The 21,177-nt window shown below is 41.7% G+C and overlaps 1 protein-coding gene and 1 long non-coding RNA gene across 12 annotated transcripts in view; one reads left to right on the forward strand and one right to left on the reverse strand.

Annotated features, from left to right (window-relative positions):
• The window catches only part of PDE1C (phosphodiesterase 1C), a 376,897-nt gene that overhangs the window by 76,888 nt on the left and 278,832 nt on the right, over positions 1–21,177 (reverse strand). For all 11 annotated transcript variants that reach the window (XM_080383283.1, XM_080383284.1, XM_080383281.1 and 8 more), the window contains 5 exons: positions 12,593–12,706; positions 11,534–11,716; positions 9,329–9,395; positions 3,620–3,736; positions 1,579–1,719 (listed from right to left, as the gene is read on the reverse strand). In XM_080383283.1, coding sequence (XP_080239409.1) covers positions 1,579–1,719; positions 3,620–3,736; positions 9,329–9,395; positions 11,534–11,619 — 411 coding nt within the window. In that variant the 5' untranslated portion in view covers positions 11,620–11,716; positions 12,593–12,706. The remainder of the gene's footprint in view (positions 1–1,578; positions 1,720–3,619; positions 3,737–9,328; positions 9,396–11,533; positions 11,717–12,592; positions 12,707–21,177) is intronic.
• LOC308062232 overlaps positions 12,715–21,177 on the forward strand; it is a 38,996-nt gene continuing 30,533 nt past the window's right edge. The window contains exon 1 of the long non-coding RNA XR_013927517.1: positions 12,715–15,911. This is a non-coding gene — a long non-coding RNA (uncharacterized lncRNA). The remainder of the gene's footprint in view (positions 15,912–21,177) is intronic.

A 21,177-nucleotide genomic window follows, 5' to 3' on the forward strand; every position in this document is an offset into this window, starting at 1 on the left:
CCAATAAAATCCGATTTAAGAAAAAAAAAACCAAACCACACAATAAAAATCAGTTTCATAAACAAAAAAGCTCTACACTCTTCTTTTAGAACTTTTGAGAGGGCATGCACGCTCCTGTGTCCCGTCCTGGCCTCCCCAGGACAGGAAAGACACTGACATCTGCATTGCAGGCCCACGGGAAGCTTTGTCTATGTGTCTGTACAAGCTGCAAACCTGACCTAACTCCTCTTTGCTTCACACGCAGTCAGGAGCAACTGACACAACTTCAAGCAGAATCGGGCACTAGAGACAGGCCCTGCCTCCTTCCACATCGGTCTTTGGCAAACGCTACAACTCACACCTGCAGCCCACGCTCCACACGGCAGACCCCGCGCACGTTCACCCGAGGCACTGGAGCGTGCTGAGTCCTCAGGGGAGAGCACCCAGCTCTGGCCTCAGAACTGAAAGCAACATTACTGTGGCAGTCAGGGCACTGCAGAAAGGCAGACCACAGGCACAAAAGCTTGCTCCTGACTAAGCACGGTTCAATTACGTCTTGAAAGCGGCCCCAAAGACACAGCAGGAGCCGCGCGATGCCTCATCAGCTCGCCCCTCTCTGCCCTGTGCTCCATCACACACAGTACACGCTGGCAGTGGCATTTCTTCAGCTTCCTCACCCAGCTGCACAGAAAAAGGTGTCATCAACATACAGAGGAAGACACAAGTATTACCACCAGGGATGCTGACTGCCAGCTTTGGTGGTGATTTCCCACAGCCCATCTAAATTACTCGCGGCACTGGGCACAGTGGGGGAATTTGGTTGGGCTGAGTCACATGTAACCATGGGTTTCCTTCAGCCTTCTCTTCCAACACTTCCCAGTTAGGGAGCTTCCAACAACTGGGGAGCGTTCAAGAAGGCAGGAGCTGCAGTAAGAGCCTCAGGCAACTTTCTGGGCCATAGCTGAAAACAAACTCTAATGGCTCAGCACCACTCTAGAATCTGTCTGCCTTCAATTTCTTTAATCCATCTTCAGACTATTTCTGTTGTTTGTCTTGACAGCCAGTGTGGGAACATAGTGTGCGCTACGTCTTTGTGTGTGAGACCCATTCCTGTCATTGCTGTCAGCAGGTTTCTATGGAAGCCAGTTCAGTTTGCTGTGGAGACTGGATGAAGCTCAGCACCTCCAGAGCATGGCTCCTGCCATCCTCAGATAAGTGGAAGGAGCTGGCCTTTGGAGGTACTGCCTTGCTCCCTGAAGTGACAAGAAAGCTGAGACAATTGCTTCTTCACATCAGGGAAGTGAATTCCAACAGAAGTGAGTTGGCAGAATCTCCCAGGAGACCTGTAGCAGAGTCAAAACCTGAGCTTGGGTTTCTCATTCATCCTCTTTTAGACCACTGTTAAAAAAAGTTATTGACACCTTCACCTGTTTTCTATTTCTATATAATCCCAAGTCTCTACTTTCATGAGCAGAGTCATATGAAATTAAGTTTGTCTATAGTGCAAACGGATTCTACTGTGGATAATCATAATCTCCTTATTGAGTAAAAACTGTTGTAATCTCTTTATACATTCACGATGCCAAGTCCTAGACTTACCACTACGCCTGTCTTGAAAAGGAGGTAATGGACCGTCTGTGTCACATCTGCGGCGTGCATTAGGTTGTGATAAGGGTTTTTGTGTTTGCTGTAGCCAACCTCCAGAGCTTCCACAAAGGACACCAGGGCAGAAATGGGGATCTGAGGAAAACAGCACAGAATTACAAACTAAATAATCACCTGTAACTGCTAGCATTCAGAGGGGAGCATTTTAATAAGAGGTCCCAAAGAGCAGTTTGTACTTCACAAATAAATAATACACTAACGCATCTGAAACAGGCACTCAACAGAGGGAGTGAATCCAGGTTATTTCCTGAAACTGGCTTTCCCATCCCTAATTACAATATGGATGAATCATTCCCACACATAAATACACGCAAGTATACTACCAAATGCTGTCTGGAAGACACATGCAGTACGAAAAGTAACAGAGCGCACTTGATTGATTGCCCCTGGAGAAATATTTCTAATTAGGCCACAAGCATCTGTCTGTTCCCCTCACAACCCACTGGAATAGATCTCTGCTTTAGCATTCACAGTCAAGATTTTCTAACAAAACACATCATATAGGAAGTCTGGGATACTCTTCCAGAAGGAGTATCACTTATCAGACCTTCACAGTAAAATCCAGCCTGCTCATCCTATGGGATTGCCGTGCTTTTCTGACTCCAAGAGTAGAACTGCACACATGTGAGAAAATGCAGTTCAGGGGATTTCTAGACAGAAGACTATGCAGGCTCAACAGAGGGAACTGGCAACATGGGTTCTCCAGTTTCATCTACTCAAATGGCAAATACCCTAAACGTTCAGATGTCCATAGCTAGAGGAGCAGCAGGGGAGGATGCAGTTCTGACCAGTGACCTTCTTCAAACATTTATCATTGGGCACAGGCAGGTCCTCAAGAAGTACAGCAGCCAGAGATCTGCAAACCCTTGCCAACCAAAGTCAGTGGGGACCCTGGGGAGTGCATGTGTCAATAGCAAAAGGGACAGCAGAGGATCTGGGTGGGGAGAACGTTCAAGATCTGAGAGCAGTGTTTCTGCTGTCCAAATTTAAGCTTGCTCAAAGTTGGAGGAAAACATACATGGCATTTGCATCTGCAAACCTCTGTCATGATTACGGAATTAGAGAATAGTTTCATAGTTTGGGTTGGGAGGCACCTTGAAAGTTCATCTAGTCCAACCATCCAGCAATAAGCAAGGAATCTTCAACTAGCTCAGGCTGCCTGGAGCCCTGTCCAGTCTGACCTTGAACGCTTCCAGGGATGGGGCACCTACCACCTCTGCGCAACCTGTGCCAGTGCTTCAGCACCCTCATCATCAAAATTGTCTTCCTTATAACTAGCCCAAGTCTACCCTCCTTTACTTTAAAACCATTTACCCCTTGTCCTAGTGCAACAGGCAAAAGTTTCTCTCCATCTTTCTTTACAGACCCCCTTGAAGGACTGAAAGGCCACAGCAAGGTCTCCCTGGAGTCTTTTTTCCTCCACACTGAACAAGCCCAACCCTCTCAGACTCTTTTCACATCCATGCCCTGATCATTTTGGTGGCCCTCCTCTGGACCTGCTCCCACACATCCACGCCTTCATTGTGCTGAGGACTCCAGAGCTGGATGTAGTACTCCAGCTGGGGTCTCACCAGAGCAGAGAACAGGGGAAAAATTGCCTCCTTCAACTCATTGGCCACGCTTCTTTTCATCAATTTGAATCTGAAGTCAAGCTCTTCTTTTTTGCCTGCATGCTTGAGAGTCCTGTGAATCTCAGGAGAATGACACCACCATTCCCACAAAGTATGTGTGAATCAAATGTAAGATTTCCCATAGTTTTCGTAACAAAGCCTGTTTGGAAGTCTACTTCATGGTGTCCCATTGCAGTTCAAAGGACCATTTCAATAACAGTTGGTCTTGTTTACTGGGGAAAGCACAGTGTCCACAAAGCCTTTCAAAAGGGCTAAAATTGCATTTTGAATGGAACAAAGCAGGAAGAGAGGGAAGTTGAACAAAATCCAAGACAGAAGAAGAGACTCTTCTTTTAACTACTGACCTTGAAACGGTTGATCAGATCATAGCGTGTGAGAAGTTCATAGAAAATGAATTTCAGTGCGTGATCCCCACTGGCATCATTTAGTGCAAATACATCAAAGGACCACTTGTCTACATTCTGCAAGAGTGGGTAGAAAAGACATTTAATTAATACTCAATTGCTAACAATTTACATCTACAAACTGAGAATTAGAGTGGTGATGTAAGCATAGAGCTTTTTTTTTTTTTTTTTAACTTCTCCAATCCCATTTAACCATTGCAGAGTCTTAATTTACTCATCAGCATTGTATGACTTGTACTTAAGAAGCTTCCACTATGAACATGTATGCTGTTTGTTTCTTCTAAAGGTGGCAATTCTCCACATCAGAATTTACTGGCAAAGTCTGAATCCACAACGATGAGAATCTTGGTTTGCTTTAGTAGCTGAAACATTGGGGTGGTCCTATTTGGGCTGATTTCACCCTCCTTTGTCCCCTACCCATGTGCTATGTCTATGAAAAAAAATAATTCACTTGGAAGGAAACAGGAATAAAAAAGATATGCTTTTGAATTATATCAAAGCCTTTGGCTTTTGCTGTTGCTATAGAGTTCTAATGACTTTATATTGTGGTGCAAAGCACTCCAAGGCTTTGCTCATGCTTCAAACACAATAAAGTGATATGTTTTTTGCCATTAAAAAAAAAATATATAGGCACCTATGGTCATATTTTTACCATTTCCTGTTCAATCAACCAAAATAACTGCTTAGGAGAATGGTCTTGCTAAACCCAAAAAGCAACTTAGTTCCTTTTGATTTTAAGATTAATCCTGAACTGTGATGATTGCAGCTTACATTGCCCAAAGACAGCACAATGCTAATTTTCCTTTTTTGGGGTTTTTTTTTTTTTTTGGTTTTTTAAAGATAAGCGAGTGCAGTGGGGCTTTCAGAAAACTACAGAGCAGGAGAAAATCACAGTAATGTTACGTTAAGTGTTAACAATGATAGAAAAAACAACCTTGATAACAGAAGAGGAAATATCTAATTACAGTTGGGAAAGTTCCAATCATCTGTAAATTAGATATTCATGCTGCAGGGTGGTCAGTCAAGAGAGCAAGGAGGGAAAGTTCACTTCCCAGCTCCTTGATAAGCTAAAGTATAAGGTATAAACCTTCTTGCAGAAGGCTGAGTTCAAATCTAAACTTTTAGGAAAGGCCATGAGAGCTGACAGCACTCATTATCTAGCAAGGTAAAGCTCCTCCATCTCAGAACTGGATCTTCCTGAAATCCTATGAACTTTTCCTCTTCCTAGCAACAAAGAAGAAAGGTGCAGAAGGACTTAAGGCTACAAGAATGAAATACACATCAACCAGACAGCTGCATCTGGCACAGGGCCAGCTCTCCATCTCTCTTGCTTGCTGACAACTTTGAGGAATTTCCCAGAGGGATTTCTCCGATCCTTAAACCACAGATTACACATTGACATCTGTACACTGACATTTCTCTCCACTTTCAAGCTCTTGTTGCAGGTTACCTCCCAGCTCCTTGTGGCACTTTGACCAAGAAAGATGACTACGTTGCACACACACACAAGCACAACTGCTCTCAAGACAAGAAATGGAGATTGGCTAGACCAGTGTTGAATACTGTTAAAGATTACAGTCCAGCCGCCTGGTTTTAGCAAGAACAAAACCGTTAAATTACAATGATCTACCAAGTTCTTAAAGCCCAATCCACCTTTGCTGTTTGCTGCCGTGCTCATGTTCCACGAAAGGACCTAACTTCAAGTCAAACGCAAAGGACAGTGACCTTTAACCGCGAGGTGTGGTCAGTCACCCATATGGCAGCACAGCTACAGGTTTTTGACATTCTGCATGAGATCAGTGTCTTTTGGTACCGGTTCTCTCCACCACAGGCTGATCCTGACAGCCTTGCTACTAGCACCATGTTGATTACACAAGAGCTGAGTATGCCTCTTATGGCAGTATGGTCCACAGAGAGCCTGATAGGGAGTGACTATCAAGGATGCTGAAGATTTAGCTCCCCTTTCACCTATTCCAGTAAATTGCTTGCTCAGCAGTTGGTATTACAAACCGTGTGAAGCCCACACACTGAAGGCAGGGTCCAGCTTCTCTGGAGATGATATGTGGCCCAAGTCACAGAAGGGCAACCATAAACTGCAGCTTTTCAACACTTTCAGTAGGTGTTGGAGAGGAGAATCAATGAGAGGAAAAATTTCCACCAAGAAAACATGTTTTAAAGCTCTTGAACAAACTTAGAAAATGGGCAAGAAAAAGAATGCCCAGAGCATCCATTTTAAATAATTAAATAATAATGTCATTAATTTTTAATATTTAAGTAATATGTAATAAAATAAACAACTAAATAATTTTTCAGTACTTGAATAAACTTTAACTATTTTCCTGGGGTTCGAGTGTTTCTATTTTGTAATCAGCTATCTCAGTCAATAAAGCAAATTAATTTAACACTGGCATGCATAGAATACTTTGTGTCCTCTGGCCTTGAAAAGAATGTCTTCACTATGCTGAAATTTCATTCACTGTAAAGGCAATCTTAGCTTGTAGAAATACAGGAGGGTTGTTGCTTGATATATTTCTCCTGGAGTTTATGTTGTGTTCTTGCAGCAGATAACATTTGCCAAATTGTAAAACTGCACAACAGTACATCAGAACTGTTCTTTCGTACACAGTAACAGTTAACATAGATGGCAAGTTTCACAGCACAGCCATTTAGATTATACCAAGGGAGAAATCCCTGCTTTTGTCAAGTCAACACAAGTTTTGCTATTGACAGTAATGACAGCAGCATTATACCCTGAACAACCAGGGGAAAAAAGCCTCTTAACAGAATCATGAAAGTGTCACAAACTGCTCAGAGGCTTGCAGCAACACCAGTTACGCTTTGAAAATCAGTGGATTTTACGACCTTCAAAAAACCACAAACCTAACACAGAAGTGACCCCTCTATTGGGAAGAGATCTAGAGAGGCAGAACTTTATGGATGTCTTGTGATGGGGGAGAAAAACTGTTTCTTCTCCCTAAGGAGAGCAGCAGAAGCAAGGGATGGGAAATTTTCTGTGCTACACATGTCTCCAGGTCACTGGCCCTGTAGCCTCAAAAAGCCCTGTAGTCAAAAGCTGCTCTAATGCATAGACATATACACACTAGGGTGTCACTGCAATGAGATCCAAGGTGTCTTCCTGCTCAGCCCTGTGGCCTTATTACTTGGTCATTGCCCCACTGCTTGGGGGAACCTAAACATGAAGGGAAACACCACTTCTTCCTAAATACTCCATTTCCTGCCTTTCTCTCTGACCTTAAGCTCCAACACTTGATTGGGTTTCTAAGCCAATGAGCAGATGCAGGGATACATGTTATTCTGCTCAGCGTTACTGGCAGGCCTGGCATTTTTCTAGCCACAGACACAAAGTCTATACTACAGTCACCGCAAGTAACTACAGGTTCTGCGTTCATTACCTCTATATTAGCTAGCCCAGAAAATATTGCCATGACAGCACAGACATCGGAAAAGGCTGAAAAATTCACTTCCAAAGCAGGGAACTACTACAGCAGCTTAGCTAATGTCAAGTTCTGCCTGTAGAGCTACACTGCTCAACAGCAGATCACCACAAATTACTGGGTAAATTAACATACCAACTTCTTCAAACATGTTTAGATGCATGGTATGCATAGCCACCACTCCAAGGAGACACAAGGCCCATCACCCCTTTTGTGGCAACAGGTCTTGCATCATCACACCCACGGGATGCAGAAAGGCAATTAGGCTACTGCACTAGAAAAACCAGTATCCAAGAGAGACAGAGAGAGACATAACTGCTGGGCAATCAAACTAAAAAACTGCCTAACTCCTCATCCACTGAAAAAGCAAGAGAGATTATATACCTAGGACTTGCACCGCTACCATTCCATCTGCATTTTTTGCAGAAGATGCAGTATTTAGTTGTTTTATTAAAACCAACTTCCTTTTGCCAAGCTGATTCCACAGCTTTGGGTTACTCAGTGCACATGTCCTGTCAGCCACGGCAGCAAAAAGAAGAGCACATAGCTCAAAAATAAGCTAGTTTTGACTCCATGTCATCTCAATCCTTGTCCTTATTAACAGGGCATTAAGGGGGAAGCTGGTTATGGCAATCCAGAACAGCTGAAGAGATGTGTATGGTACACTCCTACACCCTTTGGCATGCTTAAACCATAAGCTTGTTTTACAGAGCACACCAAGCAGTTGGCGAGTTGTCAAGTTTTCTCATGTGGCTTTACTGGACTGAAGTAAGCCACAAAATGGACCATTTTCCATTCAGGAGATGCGACTGAGAAATTTCAGATGAAGTAGTATTTCAAAGACAGAAGAGTTCTTCAAAACAAGTAACTCCCATTTCAATCACATCCACTACCAAACCCAAGGCTATCCAGGCAAAGACATATTCTCCAGAGTTTTGGAAAAAAAAATACATCCTAGAGTACACAGTGGCCAAGCGAGCATTATTTCACTCTGGGCAAAATTAGTCAATGACTTCGTGCTTATTCACGTGTCTTAACTTACTGATATGATCAGTTCTCTTGATGACATGTAATCATTTGAAAACATTGAAAGAGGAGAGGGATTCTGTAGGCTTAAGTCAGCTGAGAGTAGCTAATGGGTTTTGGATTTGTATTGTTACCACTGAGAAGAGTATTGTTACCCAGGAGAAGAGGTACCATTATAAGGAAGTCCTCTCATGAGCTTGCTATGGGGTTTAGTTCTAAACGAACAAAGATCTAATTTGCAGGAGTGAAGCTAACGCTTGTCAACCTGCACTCGAAAGAAGGTCTGGATGGATGCTTTCATTCTGTACGTGAAAAGCATGTTTGATCATTCTTCTTGCATTCAATGGACCTTCTGCAGTTCCTCCACATCTTTTCATGTACTATCAAAAAAAATATATATAAATAAATGATTCAGTATCCTACCTGTAGGTCTTCCCAGTGTGGAGTAGAGCAGTAGGATTGTTTCGTGAGCTTTACACATAATGTCCGTGTGTATTGCCCCACCATATCACTTTCTCACCATTGCATGGCATGGCTGAACCACATGCAACACGTCATCTGCAAAGCTGCTGTGTAGGCAGTTGGTCGCTAACTTGTATTTGTGGTCTTCATAATTCCTGCCTAAGTCAAGAACCTTGCAATTGTCCCATGGATTGAATCTTCCTTCCCACCTCCACACCCCCTGCCCTCACCCCCCAACTACTTCTAATTCGTTTTCCTCTGAAACCTCAAAACTCATAAAAGGGTCATTATTCCTGAACTGGTTTTGTCGCTTTGAAAACCTGAAGCCAAGCAATACAAGAAACTCCCTTCTCTCACAGCAACTGATCCTTTTCCTTCTCCACCTCTCTCCATCTGTATTTTCTTTCTTCCCTGTGGGAGGTTGTGATTGATTCCAGCATGTTACTAAGTCCCCAGTTTAATCACTATAATCTAGAACAGAGCTGTAACCTTCACAACCTGAAAATGGCCACAGCCTTGAACTCTATTCTTTCCTTTATTCAAAGGATATTCCCTTAGGCCAGTAATGATTAATGTATGTGAACTAAACTAAATGTCAGAAGGAAGGAAAGGGCAAGTGCTAAGACCCCCTTACCAAGTCAAATATCACAGTGTTGTCTTGATGCTTTGTATAGCAACACCCCCAACACCTTTTTATTTGGATTACCTTTAGCACGCCGATTACAGCTGGTGGGTAGCTCAAACCGACCATATTTGAAGTCCGTCTGTACATTCTAGCAAAATAAAACAGGTAAGGCAATGGATAAATAAACAAATTAAAACAAACAAAAATCATAAAGAAACAGACCATTACAGGAGACCTTATTTAGCCCAGGAAACCCTAAACAGAATGTGGTTTTTTTTTTTCTTCCTTCTTATTCCTAACCTGCACAATATGCTCTAAAATATTCTTATTGTATAGCCTAACTTGAGACTACACAATGCCCAGTATCTCATGGCTTGGTTTCCTGGCAAGACATCACAGAGAACATGCCAATATCAGGTCTTCATCAGAGGGAAAGGTTACACTCAAATAAACAAGATGCTCCCCATTTTCCACTGCAGATGACCATACTGCTCTTTCAGCTCCCTTAATCCTTGCTGGTCCACATGCAAGCCAATTCTGAACATGCTTCAGAAATCATTTGTTGTCTGCAATGAATCAACTCCAGTTCGGTACAGCTGTTACTTTTTCTGCATTTTTTTAAGATAGGTAGAAAATATTTTGTCCGCTGTGTATGTGTGTTTGAGGGATAGAGAGAAAGAATAAGGCAATATCAACATCTGCAACCACACTAAAAAAAGCACTGAAGTATGTACCAGACTTTAAACTTGTTTTCAGGCCACACTGTGTTTAGCAGGCTTGGTGAAGGCAGAAACACTGCCATAGCTAAAATGCCTTTCCACAGGTCGCTCTTAATTCCACTTAGGCAACGTAGGACTAAAAGAAGATGATGGAAAGCTCTCTTTTCCCATCTGAAATGATCCTGTGTCAAGTCCTCCTTCAGTTCCTTTTTGATTTGCCACGCTCTGCGCTCAGACCAGAAAAAAGGCACCCCCTTTTGGATAATTACATTCACCCACTCCCCAAATTACAGAATTTCTTACCCCCTCTTCAATCCAGCAAGGAGACCCATAGCCTTCTCCTAAGTGACAGTTTAAGCAGTGACCCTCTCCCTGAGCTCAGGAGAGCCACCACCCTCCTCTGGTGCCGTATCATATCTAAACGCTTCCTCCTTTGGGCCACATGATCCAGATCAGCTGGAAAACAGCCCCCTGCAGCCAGCTCTACAGCTCATTTACCTCCTTGTTGAAGCAAGGCCCCCACTGAGAGGGAGGGTTCATTCACAAATACCCTGTCAAATACAGGAGAAACCTGTTGTAAGGAGAAATGACAGGTTCCACCTCATAACAGTTTGCTGCCACTCTTAACACATGTACGGTAACTTTGGTACACAGATAACTACACAGGCTATAGACATGCCGGTGGAGATTTCCGTGTGTCTCTGAGGGCTGTGGTCCACTGCTGTGCCCAGCACAGAGGGCTTGTAGGCTCTCACTGCCATTCTGATGAACAGCAAAAGGTGCTCTGCTTTTCCATTCCTGCCTTGAGTTTTGCTGCACAGACCTGGCACCTGCCATTTTTGCCGCTGCCTAAAGTCTTCTGACAGCTTCACATGTGCCAGCCCTCCTTCCAGCCTGAAGGAAGAATGCCAGTGAAGAGTGGTCACTTGAGAAGAAAAGGTAAGATTGGAAGTGAGTACGAATTGAAATGACTACACGTTTTAAAGGGTTCAGAAAGTAAAATGAGTTTTAGCAGTAGGTTCTAATGCAAATCACAACAGAGAAGGCTGAGAGGAATCCATGGGTCTTTTGAAATCCTCCCTGAGCTCCAGGCTTTTCACGTCACTCTTGCTCTATAGTTCATTCCAGTAACACCATGATACAGGATTTTCTTCTGTTTCTTAGTAGTACTTCATGAGGAGTACTAGACCACAGAGGCCAACAGAGGCAAGGGAGGGCTTGGTCTGGATGGACTGAATTTTAAAAGCTGTCACTTCTGACCTTGGGCTATGCAGAGGTGCATATTCTCTGTCAAAATTATTCCAGCTGTGCTATTACATCTGTATTATGGCAAGAACAGACCAGTTCAAGCTGTTGCTTAATCCCAGGTTTCAAGGTGCTATCCAGCTCTGTGTAGAAACATAATTAGACGCATAATAGTCTTCAATAAAGTCATCTCCTAGTTATTTGAGGTCTTCTGGCCTAAGGTATTCTCCTCCACCTCCTGTCTTTGTGTCATCACATACTACAGGCACAATTTGTGGTGCCTCGGCAGCTACTAGAACAAAGTAATTACATGCTCCTTTACCTTTCCACAAATATTCCAGCTTGTACTGCATGGACAATACTCCTGAACCGGGGTTTTTCCTCTGTCCTTTTGAGCATCATCCCCATCTGCCGTGTGAAGGTAGAAGCCAACCAGTCCCGGACCTCCGAGGGCACAGAGTCGGACTGAATGTCACTGAGCTCATCTTCTGTGTCCAGTAAACGCCTAGAAGGGGGAGGAAAAAAACGAGTAAGCAGAGTCCCTTGAAGAGTACTGCAACACTGTTAACTAAAAAGAAACTCACATATATTCTAATTTAAGCAGTTGTTAAAAGTCTTTGGTTTGTCAGCCCTAATGGAACACAACTGTTAAAGTCTTCAACAGATTGTCTGTTCTTTCACATAATTAAATATCGGATTATGAAACTCACTGGTAGGCCAACAAGCCAGAAGTATCAGCCTTCTGAAGCACAACTACACAATCACCCACTGACTTTTCACCTTCAGCTTGTCAATATTTCTGACCTTTCTGCCCTTCAGAGCTCATTTATGGTCATGTCTAACTACCCAGTTAGTGTCGTACAGTCTTCTCCTTTCCCATTCTGGTCATCTGAGGTGACTCCACAAGTGCATTTAGCACTGGGGAAATGGCACAGAACAGAGAGGGGAACTCCTCTGCAATGTTTTACCACTCTAGTTCTATCATGAGCTGGAGTAACAAATTTTTTTTCGTTTCAAGGACTTGATACAAGTAAAAGATTTAACACTATTTAAAAGTAATGCAGGAGCAGGAATTTAGGAACTTTCAGAAAAAGTGGGACATAATTATTATGAAAACATTTCTCCAAGAGAATATATATTAAATTCATGATTGCTTTTGATCTCCTCCCCTGCTCCAGGAAATTTAAAGAAGCTTTTAGACTAAGGATTGAAGATCTGCGCTATGCAGAATACAAAATTTTAATGATTAAAAACATATGATTTAATGATTGTCTGTGAGTAATAAATATTGGCTAAAACAGCCTTCCCAAATGATGTGTAAATTACAATTTTGTGTCATCGGTACTACATATAAGAGTGCTGACATCTGTACTTAACTCACCTAGTTTCATCAATGTATACTGACTCAAGAACAGTCGCAGCATATTCCAAATTCTTCTTTAGGTCTACAACAGAAGCTTCCCCTCTTTCTAACTGCTTTACCAAGGACCGCAATCTAGAGAAAAGGAAAACAGAAATCTGATTAGTAAAAAAAAAGAAATAGGTTTGAGAGTAGGCATCAGTTCAAAACCGGATCCAACATGAGACCTAGCATACATGATTGGCAGGTGAAAAATTTTGGAAGCCTACAAGGTTCTTCAAGCCATATACAAGAAATCAAGAAAAAAATCGCTTTTCAAAGATCAGTCACAATGATTCCAGACAAACGTCATATTTAGGCTCAAATAATTCAGTGAGTTATGCCCGTTCCCTACTGATACCGAAATAAGTTAAAAGAGAAATCAATTGAAATTTAACACAGAAACTAAGAGAGGGCATTTTCATTCCAGCCGTAAGAAAGGAAGTAACTTCTTGAGTAGTACCTTTTGAAAAATGTCAGCCAGTTATGATGACTGTTGTACGTAAATGCAAAATTCTATTAAGAGTATATTTAAAAATATTGCAGAAATACTCTACAAGGTTACAATTTTCATTAGGTCAAGAGGTCACCCTTAGACTACTCCATCTATATTAAACAGAATTCATGGAAGTTTTTTTATCAGGTTATTATTATTATTTGGGGCATAAATAGACCTTCTGAAAACAAAAATTTATGCAGAAAATATCTCCTATGTCAAAGACAATATATTTCTGCAATTTTCTTGTCTTTTCCTCTCCTTTACTCTACTTTCTGTGGCAAATTAGAAAAACATAAAATGGAAGAAAGAGAAGAAAATGTAAAAGTGAAGAGTAAAATCTAAGTATTTTAAACAATACAAGATTATACTGCTTACATATAGAAGAAGAAAATTGTAATTCCTTTAAACAGACAATGGGATAAATACTTGACAAGTTAAACATTTTTAAGAATGTCTTCATCCTTGTTAAACAGCAGTTAAATAAATATTCAAATGCACATTTAACAGTGTAGCAGTAATCACAAGTTGTTCATTTGTCCAGTTCAAGATGCAAAAATGGAGAAGCAGTCATGTCATCTAAAATTTGTCTTCAATTTAGGAGAATACTCTTCCTTAGCTATTTCTATAGTCCATGAAGAAATATAACCTTTCCCACAATGTAATTCAGAGCTACAGCCCAACATATGTGCCTGCTCCTGCTTTGTTAACCTCAGTGGGAACCCAGCCTCTTACAGTAGACTTGTGCATGAAGTTCTTAAAATAAAGTGAGTATCTGTATTCCCGTGGTATCACAATGCCCCTGGGGCAGCAGTGATATCAAGAGAAATCAGGTCTCCATGGGGCTGTATTTCATGGCAGAGCTGAGGAGCAGTTCATCTGCCCATGTGCACTGCACCAACATCTCTTCCCAGCTGGGTTCCCTTTCCCCCCTTTCCCCACATAAACAGCAAGGCTGTGGAGAACAAAAATTATAAAAAAATATTAATTGTTCCTCTGGCTAGGTCACGTAAAAAACACTCCTACTGACAGTGGTACTGCTGACATATTTACAACTTTACGTATTTAGCTTTACATACTACAAAGCTACATATTTAGCTTTACAAAGAAACTTGTGCAAGAAGCAGACCCTTCATCTCCAGGAGGATTGATTCATCTGCTTGTCGGCAGTCAAAAGCCCAAAAGTATTGTTCAACACCTCATTCCTGATGTCAGAATGGAGATGAGAGGGTCAGTGGGTGTACAAATACACTGAACACAGTTCTTTTCATCTCTGTAAGCTAGGTGGAAAACATTCAACCAATTCTGGGACCCAGCTGAGGGAATCCATGGAGCAACCTCAGCCCCATGGAAGAAGAAACATGGCTTGGTGCTTCCATATCCCTCTTCCATGCAACTGCACCACCAGGTGCGAGCAGCAACACATTGTGTTTGATAAGCAGAGCTAGAAAAGGTGTGCCCCCACCTTTTATGTTGATTCCAGCCTCAGGCAGCACACATGGAACACAAACTCACCTCCTCCCTAGAGCCAAAACACTGATCCCTCCAACCCACTCCCAGCTTTCCTTGCCAATGCAAGAAGGAAGAGGAAAAAAACGCACAAACAACTCTCATGTCCAAACAGTAAGTGTTGGTTCACATGCCTCCTCCTTCCTTCATCTCATGTATGGGGAGTCCAGGGATGTGACCCCTTAACTAGTTACCAGAAACACTGTTTGTACACAAGCCACAGGAGTCAATACCACAGAAGGAACATTATCTTTGGTTCTTCCTGACTTTTGTTTCATTGATTTAGATAGCCGGCAGCTCTATGCCACAAGTCATTCAAAATTCATGTTCAATAATAGCACAGTGAGTAACAGTTGCTTCATGGCACCAACATTCATCATCAAAGAAGATTATGCAGAGTACTGAGTACATCAATCATTTGGAAAAACAGAAGTACAGTTGTTATAATAAAACCTTGTCACACGATCCGCCGCTCTCGTGTGAAAAAAAATTATATTGTCTTTGTCTTACCATCTATTATGTATAACTATTTCTGATTCATCGAGTCACAGCAGCTGCTGTCAGTTACCTTTACTAAACAGGAGCCCAGTGATAGTTTGTCTTTGCACTTCATGTATCTCCATTTTTTTTTTAACTAGTCCTAAATGTGATGATAAAGTTAAGGCCGGGCTGTCCCACTGAAGGGCATCCAGGCAAATTTATTAGCTCAAAAAGTCTGTTTCAGGGTGGCTGAAATAATTCCGGCGTTCAATCAAATTTACCAAGCCATTCTGACTGAAATAAAAACATCACCACGAACTTCTAACATGTTTTATTTTTAGGAGCTTGAATAAAAGCAACGGAGGCAGAGGGCAAGATGCTGATGTCCTTTCTTTACCCCACAGACTAGTCAGTGCAGCAAGTGAGTAGGGTTCAGTCACTTGCACTGTTTCACAGGAAAATGCTGAGTCTGCCAGGCTACTGACTAAAAGAAACATACTGATGTAATTATCATAATCAATTTAAGGAACCCGGTTCATAACTTCCTTTGCTTTTACTGTAACTGTCTATTTGTATGAACAAAACACTTTTTTCAACCAAAGCATGTTTTGTTCCCTTCTGTTTTAAAAAGTTCATTATAGACTGATCAAAACCTATTGTTTCTCCTCCCAACCCCCCCACCCCCACCCCTTTTCCTTTCAAATTTAGAACTGAAAATCTGCAAAGATCAACCAGACCTAGTTCCACTGAAGCCCATGGCACTAGTTATAGGAGAAGCAGCCAATTCCTCTGCAGAAGGAGATCCCAGGCCAGAAGGTAGGTGTTAACCATTTCTAATATTAAGCTGTCTTAAGACCATGGCACATGCCACAAACAAGCCATGCTGTAGGTCAGCCAAAAGTTTCTCAGATTACGGTCATCAGCACAGCAATTACAAAGAACTGGTTGGTCACACAATATTAGCTCTAAATCTAGTTGTTTAATTATATTAAGATACAGTTAATGCCTTTCTTAATGAGATTTCTAAGGAAACTGTTCCTCCAGCCTGTAAATTCTTTGTGAATATGTGCCAAGTATTATGGGAAAAGTCTGAGAGCCTTTGTTCTGTTCACTTATTTCACATTTTAGTCCTCGGGATGAATCTCTTAACTGCCCAAGGAAAATCCTAGTCCTGAGCAATGCTATGTATTTTAACTTCCTCTGATCACAGAGGGAGCTCAAGTAGGTGTAAAGTCTTGGAAAAGGGCCAATTCCAGAACACAGCCTACCACACTGCCCTTCCAAGAAAATATCCATATGCATCCATCACAAAATACCCTGAGAGTATCTACAGATAATCCCATCGAATTCAGCAGAGCAATATGGTTGTGTAAAGCAGGCAGGCTGGGTCCCCAGTGAAGGCGAGAGGTTATCCGATGAGTACGCCGCTCTGCAGCCCTGCTCCCGCTCTTTAGCGTTTCTCCCTGAGGAACTAGCAATCATAGGATTCGGGGAGTTAGAAAGCAAATGACTAGAAACTGAGCAACTGAACCCTGTCCCTCAAAGATGCACAGCTCAAAGACCCAAAGCCGCTCTGCATCCAACTGAATAACAGGGAAAAGCAAAGCTGTTTTCAGCGTGTTCTTGAAATGTAAAATTTCTGAGTAACCGCTCCAAGCATTCTCTTCTCTGTTATAAATAAAACAGTATCTGTGTACAAATATTTATCTCCTTAGCTAGAGGGCTTGCTTTTATGCTGTTGATTTTTTTTTTTTTTTAAATAGCATTACATATCACTTCAGAGAAGATTAACACCCCTGCAGTCTGGATACCAGTCAGCTTCAATTAACATGCAAAACACATGTATTGTCTGAATACTTGGGGCAAGTTCCTTCAACCGGTGTGAAGTCTGCAAAGCTGCTTGGCTAGTCTCTGCATCTATTTTCAAAGCTTTATGGCTGTGATTCACCACACGTTTTCAACAGTACAACTCAATCTTTTGCTCTGAGAAATCATTCTCATACCATTGGGCTGGCTGAGGAAAAAACCACTTTACACATTAAAAATAATAATAAAAAGAAATATCAAAAATTCTGGTATCATTACAGATTACCAAGGAGGGAATATTTGTCCCTGTTTTATTCCTGATATTAACGGCTAAACAGTTTGATATTGACAGCTAAACCTGACTAATGTGTTGTTTCAACTGCGATAGCCTACTACCTGACAGGTGAGGTTTGTAGAAAGCAGAGAGATTTTTTATTACAGCTGGGAGAAGAGAGCAAACTATTGAACACAGCACTGCTAGAGCTGGTGAAGTACTCTCTTGAGACAATGTTCCTTCATCAATTAACACTAATTCTTTGAGATCAAAAGCTATTCACAAGCTTCTGCTAACTCTGATAAAAGTTGCATTAAGAAAGCCTGCGGTGGAATTCCTTATCAAAACTGAGCCCTGCCCACCTAGCAAAGGCCCCCAGCAGAGAGGGGAACTCTGGGCTGAAGCGACTGCTGCTTGGTCCTCTCTGACATATACTGAAACTGGACATCCCAGAGCTCAGGTGATAGACCGAGGGAATAAAGTTTGATGGGTCAGTCCTAAAGAACAGGTTGGTGGAAGAAAGGACTTGTATGCTAGAACAGAAAATCCCTGTGAGTGGATTATTAGCCTGGGTTGGGTGTACAAAAATTTGCTACAGATAGAGGTTGGAAAAAATCATTCAGGGTTTCCTGTCTCCCATCTGAGAAGGAGCAGCAGAAGGTGGATGTGGTCCACAACACACCAAAGAAAAAAAAACAAACACAAAAGCTTTTGATTTATCTTTCTGCAAAATATGAAAATGTCCTGAAAAACTTTAAGAAATGTGAGCAAATTAGAACTTCTCCCACCCTCGCTAATAGTGACACAGGTAGCTAAAATGAGTTACTGGCTTCCTGCCGCAATAACCCCAGAAAAGATGTGTCATTCTTACTTCCTTTCAAAGATGTATGTAGTTCACACACACAAGTAGAGAAACCCTTTTCATAACACTAAATCGTTCCACAGCTACAGCTATACGTGAGAATACCCCTTCTCAACTCCTTTGTGGGAGTTTTACTGATGTACATCTGGTGCAAGAAAGTTTTGCATAGAGAAATTTTCCGGATGCCTGACAAAAATGGGTGTATGTAGCAAAAACCCATCAGGTTTCATATCCTGAATGTTGGTTTCATATCCCAGAAGAGAATCTGTTCTTGCTATTCCTCAAGTTTCCAAATCTTTGGAATCATCTTTTCAAATTTAAGTTGAAATTTCCTTAAACAGACAATAACCTATTGTATCCAGTGCAATGCTGACACTGCACTCCATTAGCAAAGTCTGGGGGTTCCCTCTAAACATAAAGCATCCTGTAACACATTCTGTAAGAAATCAGATCTGCTCTTACAGCCTCTCTCTTCTTGCGAAGTAACTTTGTGCTGTTCAGCCACTTCCTTCAGTCTCAAATGTCACCGACTTTCAATGGAAGTGAGTGTACTTGTAAAAGGTGTTGCAATTGCATATAGAATAAAAATGCAAGCTGCTACATCCACATAAGAAACCATTTCTAATAATATTGCCATGCTTAATGTTTAGATAAACAAAATTTCCCCCAAAATATTGTCAGCAGTATCTTCAGAATGGACATTCTATTCACAGGCCTGTTTATCACAGAGGTTCACGAGATAAAACTGGCACACTGAATGCCGTCACAATTAGACACTAGTGAGGAACATTTTCAGCCTCAGTAAATCCTTGTCACTCTGATTCTGGGGGCATGAATAAGAGGCGCCTTCTGCCATCAGTCTGTGTTTATGTGGCTTTTGTTAGTCAAGTTACCCTTATGTAATGAAAACCCAAGAGAGCGATTTCAAAGACAACTCATTCCTGATAACATTCTTTTGATAGCCACCTCAAATAGCTTTTAAAAAAACCAAACTAAATAACTAAAATCAACCACAAGCTTTAGAAATGAACAAAATAATAATCAGAAGTATCCTGATTGCATAAATGCCAGCTTCAGTTTACACACAGAAAAAGACCAAGGGTTGCTCCTACAGGCTGGGAAGACAAACATCTGCTGAACTGAACGACAAAACTCCGCCTTCTGATCTACAATATATTCCTTACCCTTCTCTGGAAAACCACCGCAATTACTGGTAGGAAATTATGAAAGTTTGAGAAACAGACATTCACTGCACAGTGAACTATATTTCTATTCAAGAATTGCTACACAGAAATAGATGTGCATCTGCTATCTCACTATAATGTACAAGCTCAATAAATCTGATATTCCAGGGACATACCAGGGTTTAGAGAGCATTTGCAGACCAGCTAAGCAGTGAGCATGTAGAAGGCCCGTCAGATGCCCCATGACAGTATCTGCCTGCCTGCTAGGGTGTAGAAAAACTGCAAAGCAAATGCACATGATACTTAACACTGCCCAAAAGTACCCAGAGCAGACTGCATGGGGTTATGTGGCATAATGCGTGTGTGCAGCAGTTTCAGTCAGCTGGGTGGACAGATGCCTCCACAGTCTGCACAGCACAGCCTTTGATGCTCCACTCAAACAGTGGGTTGATGGGAGGGGTACGGCGCCCACAGAAAGTAATCCAGGAGCTCACCATGGCTTTTCACAACAGTCTGCAGGTATGATTCATTCCGCAGTCTGCCACATCTCAGTCTAAGGCTCTACATATAGAGCATGTGTGAGCCACTGAGGAAAAGATACAACCTAGAAAGCCAGCTCCAGCAGTAATCCTCACACAACTGAAAATCCTCAAAACACAACTGAAACTAGAGTAACTGGCAGCCTGTGACCCAATGGATTTGTATGAGGCTGGATAGTTATCTTCTGTCACTGCTTGATATAGAAAAATGCAAGTGACAACATCCAGAGGAAGCAAAACCATGTCTTCGCAAGGAGCAGTCACTGAAACACAGAGCATTGCTACACTGACATTTTTCACCAAAAGAAACTACAAGCAATTTCCCAAATAATTATTTTGCCTTCCTCATGTTTCCTGAAATAGGCTTCTTTAAATAAAAAAGAAATAATAATTTTAAAGATATAGAAGTAATTGATTGGTTTTGTATTATTTAGAAACATGAAAATGCAACAATGGTAAGTTCAGTGGCCTTGGCAGGATGGCAAGCAGCTTGTTTCAACTCACCTTCAGTCAAATAAGCCTTTGACCACATTAGCCAACTATAAGTGAAATCATATATAGTTTACCTTTTCACTTCACAGCCATAAATTCCTCCATGCTTATTACAGAAAGGGAAGTCCTGTGCCCCCAAAGTTAGTAAACTTTAGCTTACTGGATGATTTTCAATTTAACAACAGCCAGCGACTCCTCAGCACCAAATCCTTTGAATTTCCCTTCTCTCCATGTCCTGCTACTGCAGACTTCTAAAGAGTGTGCTGTCCTCTCATGTGCAAGCACCTTCCCCATTCTTGGGTTCTGACTTTGGGAACTGAATCAGAAAACGTAAGGAATAAAAAGCCTTAATGTGGGTAAAATTTTGATGTCAGAGTCTTTGGTGATGAGCTCTTTAGAAGTCTTGGCCATGGGTCTTTTTTCATTCAAGTCAACCACCTCACCTAGCACTAACCTTTTATAGAGGTGGCACACAGATGCTCATGGAAATCACTGGAGATGGATAGCCAGGATGAACCACCTTCAAAGATGCCTGTTATATATTTCCTCAGGAAAGGGTGTGTTGCCTTTTTGGTGTGCCTTCCTTCCCCCACTAATGACAAAAATGAGCTAAAAGACAAGGTTAGGCAGCCATTGTGGTTTCAGACAGCTGAGATGAGGTGAGATGACTCTTTCCACTGAATAAACTGAGAGCTGAACAAGGGTAAACTTCCAGTGTGGGAGAGAAAGAAAGGTTCTGTTTTCATAACTAGCCATCTTCTAACTGGTGTTTCCCAAAGTAAGCTTTCCTTTTGGCAGACTCCTTCTTTTTGCAATGCTACTGTGAATGAGTTTTTTTGGGGAAACTGTAGAATCACTGAATTTGTTGAAAATGAGAACCAAAGACAGCAAATGAAGCCTTCAGGAATTAAGTCTTTCCAAGTCA

Source organism: Falco punctatus (assembly GCF_963210335.1).
Source record: "Falco punctatus genome assembly, chromosome: 4".
NCBI classification, from domain to species: Eukaryota; Metazoa; Chordata; class Aves; order Falconiformes; family Falconidae; genus Falco; species Falco punctatus.